This window comes from Artemia franciscana, chromosome 18 (assembly GCF_032884065.1).
Source record: "Artemia franciscana chromosome 18, ASM3288406v1, whole genome shotgun sequence".
NCBI lineage: Eukaryota > Metazoa > Arthropoda > Branchiopoda > Anostraca > Artemiidae > Artemia > Artemia franciscana.
In genome coordinates this window covers 10282408-10302853 of record NC_088880.1, presented here as the reverse complement: position 1 = coordinate 10302853, position 20446 = coordinate 10282408, and the positions used below count along the sequence as shown (strand labels likewise).

The window sequence follows — 20446 nt, the reverse complement described above, 5'->3', positions numbered from 1 at the left end:
AATAAAAAAAAAATATAAAAAAGATAAAACTTTTTATGCTTTAATTACAATATTTTTCATGTATCTTCCTTTTGTTTTGTTTTTCTTTCTTAAGTTGTTCTGATGTGTGGCGAGATGATTCTAAAACTTTCGAAAATGTAAATAGTGTTTACTGGGATTAACCAAAATGGAAAACGAGAAACCATCAGCTGCACTCGGACCTATTGTTCAGTAACAGAAACAAATAATGGACACTTTTTATGATGTCACTTTTGGCGATGACTGAAGAATTTATAATTTGAATTTATAAGTGATATCTAATAATAAACTTTAACAACAGAAATAGAATTTGCTTGAGTTAGATGCCTTATTAATTTTTAATGATTTTCAATATTCCATCTTAAGTTGGTTGGCAAGGTCTTGGGTTGGCAGCATGGTAGATAGTGACCAATGTGACCTTTGAAAACCAAAATCAAAAATGACCTTTAAAAACCCATCAAAAAAAATTTTCTTTGTATTTTTATTACATTTTTACAAGCCAAACAAAAAAAATATCAACACACTGGGGGAGGAAGGGGGGCTTCAAACATGATCCTCTTCCCCTGGATACGGCCATGTATGTAAGTGTATGTAACATGTATGTAGGCTGTAATGTAACTGATGAACTTTAGTTTTAAATGCCCTACAAATTCTACTGATCTTAGAATCTAGTCGTGGCAAGTGGCATTGGCAGAGGTGTTGTAGATACCATTAGTTGACGTATCAAAGCTGATAATAAATGGTGTGTCTGGTTCTAAAATAATGTTTCTATTCATACCAATGTTTTCTGAAAAAATTAGGTTTTTCAGCTTTAGTTAGGGAAAAGGAGAGAAAACCCAGTCCCAAGAAGCAGGACATTCTTCTTTTTGTGTGTATGTGTAAGTAAAATTGCAAAAAATAAGTTATTAATGAAAGTACAAAATATAAAAGATATTGGTATTTTCCGGCTGCTCGCTTCTGGTATATTCCTAAAATTTACCCTGAACTACCCTGAACTACCTTGAACTACCCTGATTTCCTTGAACAAAATATAAAAGATATTGGTATTTTCCGGCTGCTCGCTTCTGGTATATTCCTAAAATTTACCCTGAACTATCTTGAACTACCCTGATTTCCTTGAACAAAATATAAAAGATATTGGTATTTTCCGGCTGCTCGCTTCTGGTATATTCCTAAAATTTACCCTGAACTACCCTGAACTACCTTGAACTACCCTGATTTCCGTGAACAAAATATAAAAGATATTGGTATTTTCCGGCTGCTCGCTTCTGGTATATTCCTAAAATTTACATGGTTTCCTTGAACTACCCTGAAAGAAATCGGTTTTTCCGAAATCTCTTTGATAACTAACGTCGTTGAAAACTAACAGTCTGTGCTTCGTGTCTACTTTTTCATATTTAAACAGTACTTTTTTGGGAGATTTTGGAATTCCCAGTCATTACTTGGAAAAGCCCTAAGCCTCTCCTTTCCTCTCCTTTGATATTTTTCTTCATGAAGACAATGACTTATTTAATAATCAGTAAATATTAATACAGTTAATCGTAAACAAATAATAGTAATAGCTTTAATAAGAGTTTAAGAATAACATAATAAATTAAGGGCCCCTAGATAAAACTTCAAAAGAACTTCAAGTGAAGGAACGGTTGGTAAAATTTTTTATTTTATATTTTATTTTGGCCTCACTCCACTTACTCCACCTGAAATATCCTCATTAAAGATACTGTTTTTTTTTGTTTTTTTTTTTATTGATGAAACAGTGGTTTATTTTTTGTTTGTTGTGTATCAATCGAGGATTGTTAATTTTTGTTTATATGTCTTGCCCAGTAGTCGAGCTTGTCTCTCCATTTGGGCAAGTTGAAGATTTTGATGAATATGAATTTTTGAATAAATGAATCTGAATCTTCAAATACCTAGGTAGTATTATTAGTTAAGATGGTAGATGCCGCAAAGAGGCTAAATGCAGAACAGTTAAGGCACTAGGTATTTTCTTGCAATTGAAAAAAGTTTATAAGAATAGGACGATACGTCTAAGAACTCAGAATGGAATATTGAAAAAATCCATGGAACCGTCCGCTCTAACGAATGCCTCATTAAACTGATACTTCTTGTTGAACCCTTATCAACATGGTGGAGAAGAAAAAGAGAACAGTTTAAAATTTGGTCGTAGCTCGTTAGGCAAGATGGAGCTGGAGGTTTCTATATATTCGGCTACGAATGGGACAAACAAAGTTCGCCGAAGACTTGACACAAGACAGGCCATCATGGGAAATCCTCATTCAAAAGGTTCGTTCCGATACTGGCTAAGATGGAAATTCCTGGTCCCGCTGTAAGTACAAGTAAGTACAAAACAATGACGATGGTCAAGTGTAGCTATAACACATGGGTGCATCGAAGAGCTGAGAAAAATTTTTTGGTGCTCAAAGGAATCGTCGAATGATAGATTTAGTACTTGTTTGGTTGTATATCAAAGCAGCGGTATGGTTTGATCCCACCTTTTAGTACTTGTTTGGTTGTATATCAAAGCAGCGGTATGGTTGATCACACCTTATAGTACTTGTTTGGTTGTATATCAAAGCAGCGGTATGGTTTGATCCCACCTTTTAGTACTTGTTTGGTTGTATATCAAAGCAGCGGTATGGTTTGATCACACCTTTTAGTACTTGTTTGGTTGTATATCAAAGCAGCGGTATGGTTGATCACACCTTATAGTACTTGTTTGGTTGTATATCAAAGCAGCGGTATGGTTTGATCCCACCTTTTAGTACTTGTTTGGTTGTATATCAAAGCAGCGGTATGGTTTGATCACACCTTTTAGTACTTGTTTGGCTGTATATCAAAGCAGCGGTATGGTTTGATCACACCTTTTAGTACTTGTTTGGTTGTATATCAAAGCAGCGGTATGGTTTGATCACACCTTTTAGTACTTGTTTGGTTGTATATCAAAGCAGCGGTATGGTTTGATCACACCTTTTAGTACTTGTTTGGTTGTATATCAAAGCAGCGGTATGGTTTGATCACACCTTTTAGTACTTGTTTGGTTGTATATCAAAGCAGCGGTATGGTTTGATCACACCTTTTAGTACTTGTTTGGTTGTATATCAAAGCAGCGGTATGGTTTGGTCACACCTTTTAGTACTTGTTTGGTTGTATATCAAAGCAGCGGTATGGTTTGATCGCACCTTTTAGTACTTGTTTGGTTGTATATCAAAGCAGCGGTATGGTTTGATCACACCTTTTAGTACTTGTTTGCTTGTATATCAAAGCAGCGGTATGGTTGATCACACCTTATAGTACTTGTTTGGTTGTATATCAAAGCAGCGGTATGGTTTGATCGCACATTTTAGTACTTGTTTGGTTGTATATCAAAGCAGCGGTATGGTTTGATCACACCTTTTAGGGCTATAGGAATTTATTGTAGGAGAGGGGGCTCATTTCCATCCAAGATCCAATTAAAGAATGTTAAGGTGGCTAGGCCACGTTTTACTAAGAATGATAACAGCTTGCCAAAGATTATGCTTTTGGGCATCCGTCTGTGGCCAAACGAAAAGCAGGCGTTTCCTAAATGAAGTCGAAAAAGGTCATAAAGAGGAATTTTAATCATGGGATGAGATGTTATGAATTGAGGTATCATGAGTTGTATCATGGAATGAGGATAAAGAAAGAAGTTTTGAAAGTTTGGGCGGAGGAGTAAGGTACTGAGCTGTGTTTGGCCTTGGTGTTTCAGTAAGTAATAGTAATGATTGCTCCCAATTTTTGTGTCGGTAGGGCTGGATGTGTAAGCACTGAACAGAACTCAGCTGCTTAAAATGGAATCAACATGAATTAAGATGGAATAGTTGAGGGCATCAAGTCATGGTTAATTGTAGAAAAAGCCAAGACAGATAGTCCAATTGAGTCAGAGGCAATTCTGGCATTAATCCCCCCCCCCATACTAGGATTGTATAAAAATGATGTTAGTTCAATTGTTAATAGATATGTCTATCTATTGTCCGTCCATGCGTAATTCCAAGGACATTACAACTAAGGTAGATAGTCATAGAGCCTATAGTTTTCCAAGTGTTTGGTTAAATGGCACGGGTAAACAGCGAAAATAATGAAAAAGTAATGAAAGAGAGAGGTGAAACTGAAATATCAGCTGCTACTTTAGGGAGACATCTAACAATTCATAAGTTGCTTCGGAATTGCCGTGTTGTTTTAAAATCACTTTTCTGTGAATATGCAGCGCTATGACGGAGTGCACCTGACGCTTTGACGATAAATCACATCAGTCCAGTTTTGGCTTAGAAAAAAATCAATGTGATACTTTGTTGCATCCCTGACATTGTGCACTCCTAGGCCCAGGCCTATCGGTAAAATAAATAATTTCTGAGACCACACTGGCTAATCATGACAAGACACAAAATCGAAAAGAAAAGAAGAACGAGGACAATAAACAGCCAGTGAAAAATTGAAAACTATGCAAATGTTTCGGTCAAGTCCTCCGCTTGACCGTCCTCATTGCAGAATAAACTGAAAAAAAACACACACAACTACCTCGTTCTTCTTTTCTTTTCGTTTTTGTGTTTTACTATCGGTAAAGCCCGGCCTGCGTATTGAATAGCTTGTATCTTCATCTTGGATTAAACAAAACTGTGTAGTAACCCATACGGAAGTATTCTTTTTAGAAACATCTTTCATTTTCTAGATTTTTCTTACCTAAAGGCCTTTTCTATTACATATGTTCTATTTACTAAGGTTGTTTTTTTATTTTTCTAGGCCCTTTCTGTCTCTGAAACGTTTGGAAAGCAATTAATGCAACTGCATGGACTCTCAGATAAGAAAGCAGCAGGTATACTATCCTTGTTCCCTACTCCTCATAGCTTATTCGAGGCTTACAAGCTGTGTTCAACGGAACAGGAGAAAATCGAACTACTTAGCGGCAGTAAAAGTAATCGAACAGGAATCAGTGCTAAGATTAGTAAATCTATTTATTTATTATTTAATAAGGAAAATTCTAAGTCTACTTAATAAAATTTATTTTTACTTTTTTACAAGGTAAAATGCTAGGCATCAGCTAATAAAAGTTGTGTTGACTTTAAATAAAGATAGTTTGACTGTCACGCCCTCTTCAAAATTCAAGGAATAAATACCATTACAAAGTGCGCTGGGAATGATAATATTCTCACTTCTATATAAACAGCGTTGACATATCATTTTCTAATCCACCTAAGTAGAGGCCATCCGTGTGCAAAATAGAAATCACTAAAAAAAAAACAGTCAAAAGCCGCAAAAACTGCACTAAGTCGAAATGACGTCTTTACCGTTTGCAAGGTGTATCCTAAACAAATTTAAAGTTGAAAATACAGATTAGGTCCTATTTGAGACTTAGAAGGAGTGTGCAGCGGAACATGAAAAAATCGAACTACTTAGCGGTAGCGGTATTAATCAAACAGGAATCAGTGAATAAATTACCAAGTCCAGTTTTTATTAATGAAGAAAATGCTTTGTCGTCACAAAATTTTACTATATGCAACCCAGTAAAATGTTATTGTTATTATTTGTTTGAAAATCTACTACCAATACTACTAATAACTCACTGCAGCACCAAGCCGCATGAGACCAACACAGCTACGCACGCTCCTCCTCCAAACTAATCTATTTAAAGCCTCCTTCTTTACACCTTCCCAGGAAGTTCCCATTTCCTTAAAACCTTTATTTATGACAGCTTCCCGCACCAGACGAGGACGACCTGCTTTCCGTGTAGCTCCAGTTGGTTAGCCAAAAAGGAGAATCTTTGGTAATTTTTCATCCTTCATCTGCAGAACGTGGCCTAACCATCTCAACCTTTCTTTCATTATAGCCCTAAAAAGTGGAATTGAACCGCATTTTTTGTACAACCCTGTTTGAAATACGGTCAATCATCCGGGTACCCAGAACAATCCGTAGGCAATTTCTCTGGAAAACATCTAGTAAATTTTCGTCTGCTTTTCGGAGCGCCCATGCTTCAGAGCCATATTTGACCACTGTCATCACTGTTGCTTCCAATATTCTAATCTTGGTTTGCAGACTTATATTCCTATTCTTCCAAACCTTTTTTAATATATTTTTTTTTTATAATGGAATACAAAAAAAAATAATAAAGAAATACAACTAAACACAAAGAAATACAGAGCATACCAAACACTTCCAAAAATCAATGTAATAACATCGAAGACCAGGGATGGTTCAGCTTCGAAAGAAGGATATCCGCGTTGCAGCGGTAGCTAGAGGTTTTTAGTAAGAAGCGATCACGTCCAATACTAAGAAATATTATAACCCATCAATCCTAAAAATAGAGCCAAATCAAACAGTTCGTGATAACGAACTGTAGTAAGGAGCGACCCGGCTCAATAGTAACCAAAACTCTAAAAAACGGAATTTTGATACCAATAGTTACATCAAAAGAATCGCATTTTAATGCTGATTTTAAATATATAAGTTTCATCAAGTTTAGTTTTACCCATCAAAAGTTACGAGCCTGAGAAAATCTGCCATATTTTAGAAAATAGGGTGAAACACCCCCTAAAAGTCATAGAATCTTAATGAAAATCACACCACCAGATTCAGCGTATCAGAGAATCCTATTGTACAAGTTCCAAGATCCTATCTACAAAAATGTGGAATTTTGTATTTTTTGCCAGAAGACAAATCACGGATGCGTGTTTATTTGTTTGTCAAAACACTATTAAAGAAGTACACTATTAAAACCGCCTTGTCCGAAGCTTCAATATAGGAAATTACCATCGCTTGGTTTAAACAACAATGGAAATATATTGGCTTGAAAATCAAGCAAAGTGGCTGAAAGCACGATATTTTGCATATACGACATCCTTTTTTCTCTTTTTTCTTTTCCCCATATAGCAGGGCATTGGAACATATTAGAGAGCTGTTTAATGGATCATTTTAAAGGAAATTGATGAGGTTAAAAACCTTTTGTAATTAAAAAAAATTTAATTACGAAAAACTGCATTTTTCTATTAAACAGTTTGTGGTAACGAACTGTAGTAAGTAGCGACCCGGCTCAATAGTAACCGAAACTCAAAATAATAGAATATTGATACCAATAGTTACATCAAAAGAATCGCATTTTTATGCTGATTTTCAATATATAAGTTTCATCAAATTTAGTTTTACCCATCAAAAGTTACGAGCCTGAGAAATCTTGCCTTATTTTAGAAAAAAGGGGGAAACACCCCATAAAAGTCATAAAAATCTTAAAATAGAATTGAAAATCACACTATCAGATTCAGTGTATCAGAGAACCCTACTGTAGAATTTTGAAGCTCCTATCTACAAAAATGTGGATTTTTTTTTTTTAGAAGACATCATGGATGTGACATTTTCGGAGAAATCACGAAAATTTGGGGATAGTGTAAGCACTGAAAAGAACGCAACTGATTAATATGGAATTAAAATGGAATAGGTTTGGGCGTCAAGTCATGGCAGGTTAGGTTTTTTGGAACAGGTTTTTTCCCCAGGGGTGATTGTATCGACACAGCGCTCCTAGAATGTCGCGAGAGGACTCATTCTAACGCAAGTAGTGCCCTATTTGAGTGACCAAAAAAATTGGAGGGCACCTAGGCCCCCTCCCACGCTCATTTTTTCCCAAAATCACCGGATCAAAATTTTGAGATGGCCATTTTGTTCAGCATAGTTGAAAAACTTAATAATTATGTCTTTCGGGATAACTTTATCCAACGCAGTCCCAAAGGGAGGGGCTGCAAGTTACAAACTTTGACCATTGTTTATATATATATATATATATATATATATATATATATATATATATATATATATATATATATATATATATATATATATATAGCAATGGTTATTGGGAAGTGTACAGACGTTTACAGGGGGACTTCTTCGCGTTGAGGGGGGGGGGGTCGGGGGAGGGGGTTACGTGAGGATCTTCCCATGGAGGAATTTATCATGAGGGAAGATAATTTCTATGAAGGGGCGCAGGATTTTCTAGCATTATCTAAAAAAATGAGAAAATAAAAAAAAAAGTTTTTTCAGCTGGAAATAAGGAGCAGCATTAAAACCTAAGAAGAACAGAAATTTTAACGTATATAAGGGTGCTCGTCTCCTCCACAATACCTCGCTCTTTGCTCTGAAGCATTTTTAGTAATTTTAATTATTTATTCTACGGCCTTTGTGATTCAGGGATCATTCTTAAAGAACTGGGACAAAATTCAAGCTTTAGTGTAAAGAGCGAGGTATTGACAAGGGGGCTAACCCCCTCATATACGTATTGAAAATATACAAATATTGAAGTTCGTTACGTAAGTTAATTCGTAAGTTACGTATATTTATTACTAAAAAAACGTTCGTAAAAAAGTTCTAGTTGCCTTTTTGAGTAACCAAAAATTAGAGGGCAACTAGGCCTCTTCCCCCACCCCTTTTTTTATCAAAATCGCCCGATCAAAACTATGAGAAATCTATTTAGCCAAAAAAAATTAATATGCAAATTTTGATTTAATTATTCATGTACGGTGATTCAAAATCAAAACATGCATTAATTCAAAAACGTTCAGAAATCAAATAAAAAAAAAACTAAGTTTTTTTTAAACTGCAAGTAAGGAGAGACATTAAAACTTAAGTCGGAACAGAAATTATTCCGTATATGAAAGGGGGTTGTCCCCTCTTCAACACCTGGCTCTTACGCTGAATTTTTTATTAAAAAAAAATAGAGTTGTGAGAAAGTCAAACTTTAGCGTAAAGAGCGGGGCGTTGAGGAGTGGACACCCCCCCAAACGGGGTGCCCCTGGTTCTGACATGTGGTTACTTCAAAAGACGGAGGCACCTAACCTGCCCAGATTGTCCCAAGCTAACTTAGGCCTGCTTTATACAGATTGGATTTTGACTTTATATAATTTTGAAAATAGAAAATATGGTACCGAAGTTTGAACAATACGAAAGATAATGCAATAAGGAAGTTTTAAAGACAGTGAGTTTTAGAACAGATCTATTGAATATTTCGGCGATATTTGGCTTCAATGTTATGTTATGACTATATAGGTATATCTGTTTTTTAGCTAGGCCTATATCATTAGTGAATGTGAAAATTTACATTTGATTCCCTCCCTTCCTACCGTCATCGGCAATACAGACAAGTAAAGATAAAATTTGACTTACGGTAAAGACGTGAAAATTAAAAGCAATAGTATAACAGTCTCCACTTTATACAAGCCCAGCTAGGACTCCCTTTTTTAAGTTATAAGAGCTACCACGAGCAAGGGCAGTTGGTCTCTATTAAAATAGGCGGAAATCAAAGAAAAAAACATATCCTTTTTTTACAAATGAAAGTACATTGGAATGTTAAAACTTAAGACAAATAGAAACCATCCTAAGTAAGATTAGAAAGACACTAAAGTGAAATAGAAAGAGTAAACACTCGGTCCCGTAGATAATTAATCTCAAGCCCAAATCGATGTCGTCCAGCATGTCATCGTTCTGCAGAATAAATGTAAACAGGTCCCAAGTAGAAGAGATATAAAAAGAAATATAAGGAGATTGCGTGGGAGGATCTTTCCGTGGAGGATGTTTTCATGGAGGAAGAGACATTTCTATGAAGGAGGCACCAGATTTCCCAGCATTATTTAAAGACTATAAAATTTAAAAAAAAAAGTTCTACTGAAACTAAGGAGCAACGTTAAAACTTCCAACAAACAGAAATTATTACGTAAATGAGGAGGGGGGGGGGGTTCGCTCCCTAGTCATTACCTCGCTTTTTACGCTAAAGTTTTCATTAGTACTTTCAAAAAAAAACAATCTATTCTAATAAAACGGCCTTTGTGATTCAGGGGTCATTCTTAAAGAATTGAAATAAAATTCAAACTTTAGCGTAAAGGGATCGGTGCAATTCACTTTAGAGAAACAACACTCTATGTTTGCAAGTTGGGCTATAATCCGCCAATTGGGCTATTAGGTTTTCAGTTTCAAGGGACAAGTAACTAAAAACCAAAGATGTAAAAAGAAAGAAAGTGGAAGATACAAAAAAAAATTCCTTTCAAGTAGTCTAAAACAAGGGTAAGCAAAATGGGCTAGTCTTAATGAGAAACAAAGGAATGAGAGAATAATCAAATCGTAAAATGAAAGGCAATAGTGAAAATTGAAATCTACAGCAAAACGGTGTTAACACCATGACTTTAAGCAAGTTCAGCCAGGACTTTTTTTTGGCTATACTAAAGCCACCATGAGGGAAAACTCTATTGTACAGCTGTTGAGTGGTTCTACCGTTTTAATCTAACTTTTTAGTTCATTTCATTCTATCATTCATTTTATTTAGTTCATTTACCATCGAAGTTACGATGTTAGCACTGTTTTCTTGTTGGTTTTACATTTTTCCTGTCTTTATCATATGTCGAATTTTATTTTTACACTGCTTGCTTATATTGGTGAAGAGGGCTATTTAAAACATAGCCGAAATATTCAATGAGCCTCTTCTAGAATTAAGTCTTTAAAACTTCCTCATTGCATTATTTTCTTGATTGTTGTATAATGGAAAGGCGGTATGGACCACGTCGTTATTCATGACGCCATAGCATGAATGAAAAAAAAAGAGAATGAAGACATTATCCAATTACGATATTAATTATATTATACAATTTTTAGATTATACATATTATTATATTATAAGATTTAGGTATTAATATATATATATATATATATATATATATATATATATATATATATATATATATATATATATATATATATATATATATATATATATATATATATATATATATATATATATATATATATATACAATTAATTCAGTTTATGGTAAAGGCCAAATGATGCTCTATCCCCCGCCCCATACTCAACGTAAGTTTCAAGTTGACCCTTTACTTTTCATCGAAAAAGATGATATTTTGTTTCAATCTGTTTGTTTTAATAAATTAAATCAACATACTCTGTTTCGAAGAGGTCTATATTTCAATATTAGCTTCAGACCTATTATCAACAAGCTCAGAAACCTTTTGGCCTTCCGTCTTTCAGTTTCCACTCCTAGAAACACTGTGAGTAAAGGCTGTGTTTCTGTATATTGTACAGCATGTCTTTGTTTGTTTTTTGTTGTTCTTTTTTTTTGGGGGGGGGTCATCACCCTTTGCTAACACCTTGATTTAACACATTTGTACCGTGGCTAGAGTTTTGTTCTGTCGGCCCGCTGATCTAGCCCTTCAATTATATTTGTTTAATCCGTTTACAAACACTCCAATGTGGTCGTCACCTTAAGCTCCTTAATAGGTAGGGAGGTTAGGCCCTCCGACCTTTCAAACATTATAGCTCCCAAGCGATTTCTCAACTTCAGCAGAAGCCCAATGTTTTTTAAATACCTAGTCCTACCTCCACAGCTACTAATGCTTGCGCAACTATTAACCCTGTATGAAGACTAATCCTGGGTTTGTAACAATAGACTTTAAAAAAAATTGTGATAGAACTGGACTTGCCATTCAAAACTTTTCCTAAATATAATCTTCTTACGGTAAAATTGCAGCCCCTCTCCTCTACCCCTCTTAATGAGACAAAATTAAGCTATAGATTATATTCACATTTGGGGAATAGTTGATTAAAATGGATACGATCCCAAAACATGATTCATAAAAATTGTAAATTATAGCTGAAAGTGAAAATTCGGTTAATATTTCTAGATTGTTTTCTTCAGGGAACGGGAGGAAGGGCTTCAATCTCAGAGTCTTGCTTTAGGTACTCCAATTAAAGAGACTAGAGAATCTTTCAATTGCGAACATATCACCAAAAACAATGTGAGAAATTATAAATCATTGTTTGTCAAAAGTTGCCAGACTGATGAACTAAAAAAGTGGCATATACTGGTTTATTTCCATTTTGCTTAAAGGTGTAATATTTTGGTTTCTGCTTGACACAGGTATTGAAAAAAAAACGCATGAAAAATAGCCTAAAATGTCTAAAGTTTGTGTATAGCCATGGAAAGTTTTTGAAAGGCTATCAACACCAAACAGGTGACCAAGTACAAAAAAGCATCCAGTGCTTCATACATATTATTATAAACGAAAACGGGCAAGGGGGATCGGGAAGGGAGTCAACATTCCTAAGCGCCCTGCTTTTCACCTTCCAATAATAACCTACTCCCGAAACGGTCTCTGGAAAATTATAAGTCGAAAGAGATGTACTACCTAAATAGTGTACTAATTAAATATTTATTTTGGAGAAATGTTCCACTCTTGGAATCATGTGGAACAAAATTATCGCACCATCCTAACGTTAGTAAGGTGTTACATGCCCACCTTTCTACTATTATATATATATATATATATATATATATATATATATATATATATATATATATATATATATATATATATATATATATATATATTTTATATATATATATATATATATATATATATATATATATATATATATATATATATATATATATATATATATTTTATATATATATATATATATATATATATATATATATATATATATATATATATATATATATATATATATATATACATACATATATATATATATACGAAGTCTTTGTCTCAACTGGGATATTTGCATAGTGCTGGGCCTTTCTCCCCAGGCATACAAGAACAGTAGGTCCGCATTGACATTTTTTAGGATCTTCTAACCGTTCTGATAAAACGACTAATCTGAAACTTGTTTCTGATACCATGCGGGGGTATCCTAGGGCAAAAAGGGCTTTGAAAGGTGATTGGTTGGCCTTTTTCAGGTTTTTTCAGGCCATTGGTTGCCATTTAAACCCTTAACAAGGGAAGCAGATTATGACTTGTTGCAAAAAAACAGGAAAATCCAGTTTATCAACATTGTTTCAAGCCCGATCGCTAAATTTACAGTCATTCCATAAAATGGATAACTAAAAATATTCCTCTTAAACTAAAATAAAGCACAATGGTGAATTTGAACATGAAATAAAGGTTTCTTAAATCTGTTCGTTTCACGTAAAGTTGGCATATTTTACTGACACAGACAAGCTCTAAACGTTTCAAATCAAAGGATAAAATAATTTATTCCAGGCAATAACGATGTCATGGTTCGTAATATCAACAATAAATAATATATTTGAAAGAACAAAAAACACAAACAGAAATAAGATAATGTCATTTGGTTACAGCTTTCACAACAAGTTCCAATTAACCATACTTGTGCGTTCATTTGCTACAACATATAGATTTGCAAAATCAAGCAAAACCTTAGATAAACACAATAATTTTACTAGCCTCATTTGGGCTGCCACATATACGAATAAATTCTGGGTCTTTTATTATTATTACTAATGCCAGAATCTAAGTATCGGCAAAGTTAGTCAGAATGACAGCCACTAAATACTAATGTTCAAATCTTACAGGGACATTGACAAAGTAACAAGGACATTGGAAATGTAATCTGATTGATATATATATTAAAAATTTAGGAAAAGCCAAGATTTCCATTATCAGTGGAACAAAACTCCATATGGAGTTTTTGATAGAAGCAGGCGCCAAATTTAAAAAAAACACACATGGATGAAAAATCATCAAAACCCAAGCAACAAACCCATGGCACCAGAGAGCTTAAGAAGGTGTGGCTTCTCTCTAAAGGTGAAATTGTCTTTGGGAATCAATAATTGTTAATATTTGATATTTTTTACGCACAAAAAGCGTTGTCAAATTTAACGAATTAGTTTCGGTTATTTATTTTCATGGCTCAACATGGCAACACTGATGAAAATGTCGTACTACCTCAAAAACTTAATAATTTTGAAGGAACCAAAACAAGGATCTTAGAAAATTCCAGTTTTAAGGTATTAGATGAGTCAGGGAATAATAAAAGGCTTTGATTCTGGTGTATTTGGTGCTTGTGCAATTGTGATTTTTCCGCATTTTGCTGAAATTTACATTAACCCACATTTATTATGGGAATAATTTGGCACGTTTAAAGTTATTTTGACATTAAAACGTCACAAGCTGTCAAATTGAAATATTACGAATATTTAGTCAACGTTTTATTTAGACTATATGATAAGAGCCAAAAATCGCCAAAAATCATGGCGAATTTACGATACTGAGGCTGCCACAAACCACCACATTGGACGGCAAATACGAAACACAAGGTGGATTAAACCACAATAGGTAGATCAAATCGTCTCAGAATTAAATATTTTTAGCCTTAAAATTTTAGTTTCTGTTTTATCTCTCTTAAATGTAAAATAAATTGGGTTCTGATTGGCCACACTTCTATCCACCCAAAATTTCTCTACAGTTGCCAAGCTGCCACAAACCACCACATTGGACGGCAGATACGAAACACTAGGTGGATTAAACCAAAAAGATAGATCAAATATTTTCTGAACTGAACATTTTTAGTCCCAAAATCTTAGTTTCTGTTTTATCTCTTAAATGTAAAATAGATTGGGTTCTGATTGGCCACACTTTTACCCACCCAAAATCTCTCCACAGTTACAAAGATGCATAGAAATGTCTTCATTTGATGTCTTTTAAAAGAGAGATTTCTGAAATGATGTTTATCTAAATATCAAAATGCACTATTAATAACATATAACAGCCCTCATATGCTTCCCTCATATTATCAAAACTAGAATCACATCAGCAGCTAATGGATTTTACCAACTAGCTGGTCATTTTTACTAGCAGATTTAAGATTTTTTTTTTTTTTTTTTTTTTTTTTAATCGACGGAGACGTTCTTTCTTCTATAGATTTTACATCATTTTACACCCTTTATACATTCTTCCATGAGTATTCTAGAAGGTTGGATAACATATCGTAACAAAGGGAGATGGTCAAGAGTGGTTAGTCCCAGCTGACCACTCTAGCTTTAGGCCAAACGGTATAAAAACCGCACAGAGATCTTGAAATAGAATTATTTGGCGTCTAGTCATAACGGTCTTTGGATCTGTCATTAGTGTCATGAAATTCTGATTAAATAGGTCTAGGCTATTTTTTTTTCGGCACTTATGTGTTATAGCGACGACACCAAAGGAGTGAAGCTAGGTTAGTCCTAGTGAAATTTCAAAATATGATGAAAATATAATACTTTTAGTAACAAAATCATGGACAATACAACAGAAAACTATGAAAAGCAGACCGCCCAGAAGATATTATATATTAAATATCTAGCCACCTCTATTTATTTAATATTTAACTAAAATATACCTGAAAAATAGTTTATTTCACTTATGCTAAGCTGATAATCTTCGATTGGACACAGAATACCGGTTTCATTACAGATTAAGAGCGAAGTGTGGTAGCTATAACACGTGAGTACATTCTTTTCATATTCAAAAGTTTGAATCATAAGTAAAAACAAGAAACAGAATTGAAGCAAGTCCTATTTCGAAAAAAAATCCTGCCATAAAGTCACACCAAAATTTCAGAACAGAAGATATAAATAAACCTTTAAAAATATTAATGCTGAAATTTTGATCCAAAGTCACTTAGAGGCTACGGGGTGCCTGAGAACAAAACGGACGATAAATAGGTGATTGGTTAATCTCCAGTAAGATTTTTGCTTTACAAGGGTACCAGAATTCCTAATTTGCGATCGAAGTAGCCCTTTCCCAACTTTCTAATTTAAAAATCTTTCTAAAAAAGGTTTAAAAATTTTACACATAAGTTATACGTAATTGGATGAATTGGGCTCGTTCTTTTGAATCAAAACGGAAGGACACAAGAGAAAGCAGTTATTTTATATACGTTTCGATATTCTAGTAGGCTACTCCACTGTTTACATCATTTAAGAAGTGCTTTAGAAATAAATTATTATTATTATTACCGCCAACGAGGTAAAACTTTAAATGGTTAGAAAAAAAAGAAGCGAAATGAAGAAGTAACTAGTTAGGCTTGTGTTTTTCCTAATTTTTTCTCTAGTTACTTTGTTACTAATTATTTTTCCCCGACCGGTGTCGCCCATAAGTAGGAGTCCAAAAGCCCTTTCCCAAAACAACAATAAAACCTTATATTAGATAAAATCTTTTTCATAAAAAGGCTTTTCCCTAAAATCAGCATTACTTTAAATTTCTGGACAAAACAGCTCCTTTTGAAGTGACTACAGCCACCTCTTACATAAAAGTTTCCTGGAGAAGTAATCAATAATTAGTTATTGATTAGTTATTTATATTAGATAAAATTAAATATAAATATAAATTAAAAATTTAATTTTATATTAAATATTAGAATAGAACCTTTCCCAAAACACCGCTGCTTTGCGTCTTGCTTATAAAGGCTAGAACAGTGCGCAATTTGCGGCCCGAGACATCTCAAAATAAAATTTTAGGAAAACACTTGTAGCTTCTTGAAGGCCTTTCATTAATGTGGTAAATAATCTTAATGATATATATATATATATATATATATATATATATATATATATATATATATATATATATATATATATATAGTACTATTCTTCCATTATTTTTCTTTCTAATACCAAGTAATTTGTTCCATCCCATAGCTATCGTCGAGATAAAACAAAGTCGACACCCACAAAGGAAAATGAGAAAAGGAAAAGGAAACCGCTGCTTATAAAGGCTAGAACAGTGTGCAATTTGCGGCCCGAGACATCTCAAAATAAAATTTTAGGAAAACACTTGTGGCTTCTTGAAGGCCCTTCATTAATGTGGTAAATAATCTTAATGATATATATATATATATATATATATATATATATATATATATATATATATATATATATATATATATATATATATATATATATATATATATATATAGTACTATTCTTCCATTATTTTTCTTTCTAATACCAATTAATTTGTTCCATCCCATAGCTATCGTCGAGATAAAACAAAGTCGACACCCACAAAGGAAAATGAGAAAAGGAAAAGGAAACCGCTGCTTATAGAGGCTAGAACAGTGTGCAATTTGCGGCCCGAGACATCTCAAAATAAAATTTTAGGAAAACACTTGTGGCTTCTTGAAGGCCCTTCATTAATGTGGTAAATAATCTTAATGATATATATATATATATATATATATATATATATATATATATATATATATATATATATATATATATATATATATATATATATATATATAGTACTATTCTTTCATTATTTTTCTTTCTAATAACAAGTAATTGTTCCATCCCATAGCTATCGTCGAGATAAAACAAAGTCGACACCCACAAAGGAAAATCCGCAGAGACAGAACAAGAAATAGAAGCTAGATACCGTAAAGTTTCTCGGTCAGATTTCGCCAAAACCACTTCTGCATTTTAGAATGGAGTCTTTAGTCTATTTTTGAGAACCGAAACCACCACGAATCACACCCAAGTTCTTGTTTCCATCATTTTGGTAGAGTCAGCTCCCCACCTCCAAGGAAGGACAAAATAACATACAAAGCGAAACAATTTGCAGCTGAAAACATTTTTTTTTTGGCAAAATTATTGTTTCCTTACAGCTCTACCATCTCTGCCAAAAAAACATGCCCCCCCCCCCATTTACAGGAATAAATACAGGTGCCATTACTGAAATTCACAAATAATACCAGTAGTTCAAGAGAGAGAATATCACACTGATTCAAATATTAAAAACACGTCAATAATTATTTTCAATTATAGTTAATATTTAAAACAGCGAAATTACAGCATTCATTGTAAGATGGATGTATGGGGAAGTGATCTGTCGTTTTCTCTGTAACTAAACCAAACAATCAACTGTACCAACTATAACCTTCCGAAAAATGAATCTACATTTCACTTTCATTACATGCATAATAACCTTCAATCTACTGTTAAACTTGGGAGTCGGTAAGAGTCTCTTCAACTTCATATAAAAGTAGCTGCGTTGAGTTTAGAAATTGCTCAGCCTAACGTTGAGACTCATACTGTTAGAAAAGCTGGGAAAATTTATACTGCCCTTTAATTGTATCTCAAATATGCTGCTCACTAAGTGAGCAGCATATTTATTGTGCTCTCTAAGTCAGCAAGCACATCATGTTCGTTAAGTAAAAAGCCATCAAATGAGCGAAAAAAGCCTTTGGTTGTGATTGGTTTCTTGAACGATTTGGAGGGTTTTCCCTCGAGGGCTGGGTTAAAATTAGAAAAAGCATTAGAAGCTTAGAAATGATAAAATATAGAATCACAAAGAAAAGATGAAAACGAGGACAATAAACAGTCAGCGAAAAAACTGAAAAATTATGCGAATATTTCGGTCAAGACCTCCGCTTGACCGTTTTCAATGCAGAATAAAACTGATGAAAATATAAAAAACCAAACCTTAAAAAAAAACACATAACTAAAATATGATGACCCTTTCTCAGTAACGGTGAAAGGGTAATTGAATAAAAAGACAAGTCTAAATGGCATTTCAAAATTGTATCTTGCGTAAAGCATTCTTAAAGCCTAATCACTTTCCAGGTAGATTATAATCAGAGAATCTATTTGAATGCACAGCATAATTTTACGGATTAGTGGAAACGGTCAGAGTTAATAATTTCATCATAAATGGGACTTAAAAAAGTTTCTCCAATGTCTCTATTAAGAGCTACCTTTCGGTGTATGCACTTTTTTATCTCAACTAAAATGACTTCATCAACGATGTTGAAATAAGGTCAATATTGAGTGCAATTACCCTCTCCTAACTATTTTAAATAATAAGAAGTTTAATTATTTATGTGTGGCGTGCAATGTACATGAAATAGGAATAGCACAACAGTCACGAAGGGCATCTGAAGTGCAAACATCTGTAGCTGAAAATATTAATTTACCTGGAATTTTTGGCCTACCAAAATGTGCGAAACCTGAGAAATTTTTCATACCATTATAGGCGACACATTTTAATTGGTTGACATATCGCCGGATTCAGAAATCGATGATAATTCTGATGACAATGGTCTGAAGAGATTGGAAGCTTTTCTAAATCCAGTATCATACCAAAAACGGATTTCTGCAATTTTATTTGATTTTAGTATAACGAAATCCAAAGATGACTTGGAACAACAAGGTTAAACTTTTCTAGTTAAACTTTTCTACTTCTGATGCAACGACAGATTATGCAGAGGACATACCCACAAATCCCGAAACAAAGACAGAGAAGAAGGTGGATTTTAACGAAAGGGACGTTAAAATCTGTTTTTGTATTTGTTTTTTCTCTATTTAATCGGAGGTTTTTCAAGAAAAAACAGTTTCAAGGTAAAAACAGGATAAAGTATCACCAGCTAGACTTTTTATTGGAGACAAATAAGGTTTTCTTTGCTTTGTAAATGTAAAGCTATCAGAAATGATCTAGGGAAGAAGGGGGCCATTTTGAATGACTTTCACCATTTATGCCACCAAGGTCTCAATTTCAACCACTATTTTCCAACCACGGCCCATAGTAACCAAAAGTAAAAAGACGCGTTTTGAAAAAAACTGCCTAGTGATGAGGTTCGCCCCTCGTCAATACCTCAATCTTTACGCTAAAGTTCGAGTTTTTTTCCATTTCACAAACGGCCCATAATAACCAAAAGTTAAAAGATGGATTTTACCGACAATGATGAGGATCAATTAGGTAAAAGGACATAGGCGGGTGATGTACCGGATCATGTAAAACGACAACTCCGTGGAAAAACTAGAAAAGAGTTGATATGGCTTGCGTACAAGGCTGGCTTTAGACCAACAGCACTTGATATCTAGATTTATGGACGTTTGCTGCAAACGCTGTCCCAATGCCCCGCAGATTTTAGATGAATTCTTTAGTGAGAAGAGTCACTGTTGAAAAAGTAATCTACAGACTAGGGCAGAATCTCTTCATTTCTTTCTCTTAATAAAAATACTTTGTGCAAAAAAAGAAGAGAAAAAAAGCACATACACCGAAAGGTAGCTCTTAATAGAGACCCTGGAGAAAGTTTTCAAGTCCCATTCATGATGAAATTATTACTCTGATCGTTTCCACTAATCCACAAAATTATGCTGTGCATTCAAATAGATTCTCTGATTTTAATATACCTGTAAAGCGATTAGCCTTTAAGAATGCTTTACGTAAGATGAAATTGTGAAATGCCATTTAGACTTGTGTTTTTATTCCTTCCTTTCACCGTTACTAAGAAAGGGTCATCATGTGTTAGTTTTGTGTTTTGTTTTAATGTTTGTTTTTATGTTTGTTTTTATGTTTGTTTTTATATTTTTATCAGTTTTATTCTGCACTGAGGATAGTCAAGCGGAGGTCTTGACCGAAATATTTGCATCAGTTTTCACCTTTTTCACTGGCTGTTCATTGTCCTCGTTTTCTTCCTTTCTTTGTGATTTTATGCTTTATCATTATTAGCCAGTGTGGTCTCAGAAATTATTCAAGATTAGAAAAAGATAAAATTAAAAGATTCTAACATTAAAATCATTTTTCTGTAGCAATTTTCACAAACAATATTGAATCAGTTTAAACCA

At 33.8% G+C, this 20446-nt stretch overlaps 1 protein-coding gene across 4 annotated transcripts in view; it reads left to right on the top strand.

The window, feature by feature from the left end:
- The window catches only part of LOC136038591 (uncharacterized), a 98240-nt gene extending 93196 nt beyond the window's left edge, over positions 1 to 5044 (top strand). For all 4 annotated transcript variants that reach the window (XM_065721789.1, XM_065721790.1, XM_065721788.1 and 1 more), the window contains one exon: positions 4774 to 5044. In XM_065721789.1, coding sequence (XP_065577861.1) covers positions 4774 to 5025 — 252 coding nt within the window. In that variant the 3' untranslated portion in view covers positions 5026 to 5044. The remainder of the gene's footprint in view (positions 1 to 4773) is intronic.
- The last annotated feature ends 15402 nt before the right edge of the window (positions 5045 to 20446 follow it).